Source organism: Penaeus vannamei, chromosome 29 (assembly GCF_042767895.1).
Source record: "Penaeus vannamei isolate JL-2024 chromosome 29, ASM4276789v1, whole genome shotgun sequence".
Lineage (NCBI taxonomy): Eukaryota > Metazoa > Arthropoda > Malacostraca > Decapoda > Penaeidae > Penaeus > Penaeus vannamei.
This window is the reverse complement of record NC_091577.1, coordinates 27037610-27041643: the sequence shown is the minus strand read 5'-3', so window position 1 is coordinate 27041643 and position 4034 is coordinate 27037610. Positions and strand designations below refer to the sequence as shown.

The window sequence follows — 4034 nt, the reverse complement described above, 5'->3', positions numbered from 1 at the left end:
TTTTGCTAGGAATTTTATCATCACTACTCCATGCTGGTCCCAAAAAACTGTGAGCGTGACCTTGCCTACCAAGGGTGTGACATGCCATTTTGGCGAGCCAAAGTGCTTCCATTGTTTTGAATGGGCTTTAGTTTCTGTATCATAGTAATAGACCTAAGCTTCATCCTGCATAATTGCTATGTCAAAAAGGCCTTTGCTATCTTGGCATATGGTTAAAAGAGCCCTGGAACAATGGACTCATTCCTGTGATTAGCCTCGGAACCCATCAAGCAGGCAACTTTTGCATATGCAAATGGTCATGAATAATTTTGGCCATAGACACAACGCTAATCTTGACATCTTGGGATGAACAGTAATATGGCAATCTTCCAAAATGATAGTGTCCTCATCAATGGCAGACTAGGGTTGCCCTGGGATGGGAGCTATTTCCACAAATCCCTGACCACACCTGAACTGGTAATGCCAGTGTTTACTAATGTTATATGATGGGGTTGGAAATCAACACATGACCTATAGAGATGTTTATTTTTATGCATGTGAAATTTCAGCTTCCTAGGATAAGTGGAAGTGGGTTAGGGGAAGTCTTCAATGAGCGCTCCTCATGCTGTTATATTTTTTTTACACTTTTCACCATATGTCAGTGGAGGCCCCTCAAAGGTCTAAACCCCATAGGCCCCAGAATTTGTAGCTTTTCCCCTGTTTTATAATGCACTTTTATAATATAATTATTATTTCTCTCAGGTTTTGCACGGATCAGTGGCTGTACAGAGTTACAGTTTCATTGCCAACATGTCCATGGATGGCGTACCAGTAAACCAGTCCCTCTCTGGTATGTTTCCAGCAAGAAAGCATGAGGCAGTCACTGTCTCTGCCAGTGATCCTGCCTGCCGCCTCCTCCCTGAAAAACAAAATGTGCACGAAATACGTTCCCTGAATGGTCCTGCAGCCTTTCTTGATATTTTGGCCCCACCCTATGGAACAGACAAACGTCTAGGCATTGAGAGAGATTGCCACTATTACCAAGAGTTAGTTGATGGTTTTCCACCTCCACAAGTACCTGAAGGCAGACTCGTGTGGCTTGTAAATGTTCCATCCCCAACAGACTTCTGGTGTGACCAGGCAGAGTATAGCGGACCGCCAATTGAAGAGGATAGTGATGAAAATGGATCCTAAGCTTTCTGTGAGCAATGAATTCTGTATCAGAGATTCATATCATATATATTTTTTTTTACACATTTGACCAAAATTCTATGCAAGTTTACATAAGTCAGTTGTGCTTTTTTGTGATAAAACTTTCTCTGTTCATTTCCAGATGTTTGAAAGGGATAAAGAAATAATGTGTGTAGTCATTCTTCCATCGTAAGAGTGATGTATAAAAATTTAAGTGGGCTGTGTCTCAAAAGGCTTCTGCAATTCCCGAGAACTTACTTCATAAGATTATGTGGTTGTCTCATAATCTCAGGAACTGCATGTGAATGGCAGCATAAAATGAAATAAAATAAGATAATGAAAAGAAGCAGCCATGCACTTTTTTGAGCACTTACATGTGATACCAGTACCAGCTACATATTACCCTCTCTTCGTATCTAGGCACTGGGCCTAGTTCTCTGTAATAAGTGAAGAAGAGCATTTATCCTTTGGAAAAAGAACCCAATACAAGTTTCTTTTCGCTGATATTTTGGGATGTTGATTTTTTTTTTTGTTTTGTTTTATTTTATTTTTAGTCAGAGATATCGGCCCACTTCAGTCTTCGTGATCATGTCACACTAGTCATTTGTTCCCTTGTGGTAGATATGGAAGACAGGAATTCTTAGAATTCTGGCATATTAAACAAAAGTATAGTCAAAGTTTTCCTCTACATCTTTTTTTTTTTTTTTTTTTTTTTTTTTAGTCTTCCACATATTGCGTATACCACAAAGAAGCATTTTCTAAAAAGATTCTTTGTTACAAGTTTCCTCTCTCTCTCTCTCTCTCTCTCTCTCTCTCTCTCTCTCTCTCTCTCTCTCTCTCTCTCTCTCTCTCTCTCTCTCTCTCTCTCTCTCTGTCTGTTTCTCTTTCTCTCTGTCTGTCTCTCTCTTTCTCTCTCTTTGTCTGTCTCTCTCTTTCTCTCTCTTTGTCTGTCTCTCTCTTTCTCTCTCTCTGTCTGTCTCTCTCTTTCTCTCTCTTTGTCTGTCTCTCTCTTTCTCTCTCTGTCTGTCTCTCTTTCTCTCTCTCTGTCTCTCTGTCTGTCTCTATCTTTCTCTGTCTGTCTCTTTCTCTTTCTGTCTGCTCTCTCTCTCTCTTCTCGCTCTCTCTCTCTCTCTGGCTCTCTCTCTCTCTCTCTCTCTCTCTCTCTCTCTCTCTCTCTCTCTCTCTCTCTCTCTCTCTCTCTCTCTCTCTCTCTCTCTCTCTCTCTCTCTCTCTCTCTCTCTCTCTCTCTCTCTCTCTCTCTCTCTCTCTCTGCCTCTCTTGCTCTCTCTCTCCCATGCCATCCCCCTCTCTGCTCTCTTCTCTCCTTGCTCTCTCTCTTTGGCCCCCTTCTCTCTCTCTCTCTCTCTCTCTCTCTCTCTCTCTCTCTCTCTCTCTCTCTCTCTCTCTCTCTCTCTCTCTCTCTCTCTCTCTCTCTCTCTCTCTCTCTCTCTGCCTCTCTCTCTCTCTCTCTCTCTCTCTCTCTCTCTCTCTCTCTCTCTCTCTCTCTCTCTCTCTCTCTCTCTCTCTCTCTCTCTCTCTCTCTCTCTCTCTCTCTCTCTTTCATATATACAGCAAGGGATAATGTGATGGTTTCAACCTGTTCACCCCCTTTGAAAGCAGAAGACTTTATGTTAAAGTTTGAAATTTGAAAAAAAAAATTGCTCCTAGGGTTGGTGGACACAGTGCTTAAATATGTGATTGGTGTAGATTGTTCTGGCTTTCAGTGTATGTAATATGATAATTTGTTGGAGATTCTTTCCTTGCATTGTGATGTTATAAAGTAGAACTTATTTGATGATGATGGTATATCCTAAAGAAAAAAAATCTTTTATGTAACTGCATAGAAACAGTAAAAGAAGAATAAGAAAAAAATCATTATGTACCAGTGACCTTTAACTTACTCTTTTAGGTATTTTAGGGGGAAAAAGTGTTTGTGATGTGCATTTTGTCATGTACAAGTGTAATGATATTTCAACCTCCATATCTTTAACTCTTCTTTAGAAGACAAGCCTTTGAATATAGAATAATAATACCTTCTGGATTGTGGGATTCCAGTTTAATAGCAAGTGTTTCCTTCGCAACAAACATAAGTCAGTGTTCTGCTGGTTTGCACACATTCTAGCTTGTTACAGATTCATCCAATATTGATAATTTTATTGCCAACGTTTTGCTGTTTTGTAGTAGTTTGACTTTCCCAAAATTTATGTATCATCTGCATTGTAGTGCGGTGTGTAACATAAGACTGTGCAATAGGAGGAAAAGGTATTTGGCCACTGACTTTTGGCACAGCCAGCCTGGATTTTTAGGTTCTATTTTGTATGGTTTAATATTCCTTTTTTTTTATCTTCTTCCTCTTCTTTCTCTTCTTTTTGTCAGCTCTGTCTCTTTTCATTTCTCTTTGGTTTTGTTGTGTTGTAGTGCATACTATTGATTAGGATCAATAAGTGCCTGTTCAAAAGGGACGGAAAGTCTCTTGCATGGCACAGGCTTGAGTGCAGGACAAAGCATCAAGAGGTAATGTATATAGGTCTACATATGTTAGATTTGGATCTGTCGCTTCCAGACAATGTGGCGGATAATGCTCTCTCTCTCTTTCTCTCTTCCTGTCTATTAGGCTTTTTCTCTCTCCCTCATTTTCCTCTTACCAACACTCTGTCTTTAATTCCTCTTGTCTCTTTCTTTTCCCTTCCTCCCTTCTGGTGTCTGTGCATTCTAATGGTCTTTGTGGATGATTAGACGTATGGGATAACAGCTTAATAATTTTTGCTACAGCATGCAAAAAATAGAAAGGATTTTTTTGGACTCAACTTAGGTTGTTTGATAATTTGTTGTTTTAATTGGCCTAACATAATTTTTTTCTTTCT

General features: G+C 39.8%; 1 protein-coding gene across 2 annotated transcripts in view; it reads left to right on the top strand.

Moving 5' to 3' along the window:
• LOC113810371 (2-aminoethanethiol dioxygenase) overlaps positions 1-2016 on the top strand; it is a 9162-nt gene extending 7146 nt beyond the window's left edge. Inside the window, exons 3-4 of one of the 2 annotated variants that reach the window (XM_027362062.2) lie at positions 742-1180; positions 1313-2010. In XM_027362062.2, the coding sequence (XP_027217863.2) occupies positions 742-1173 (432 nt within the window). In that variant the 3' untranslated portion in view covers positions 1174-1180; positions 1313-2010. Of the gene's footprint in view, positions 1-741 lie in introns of both variants that reach the window. The other variant, XM_070142635.1, reaches the window with a different exon arrangement.
• Positions 2017-4034: the final 2018 nt, after the last annotated feature.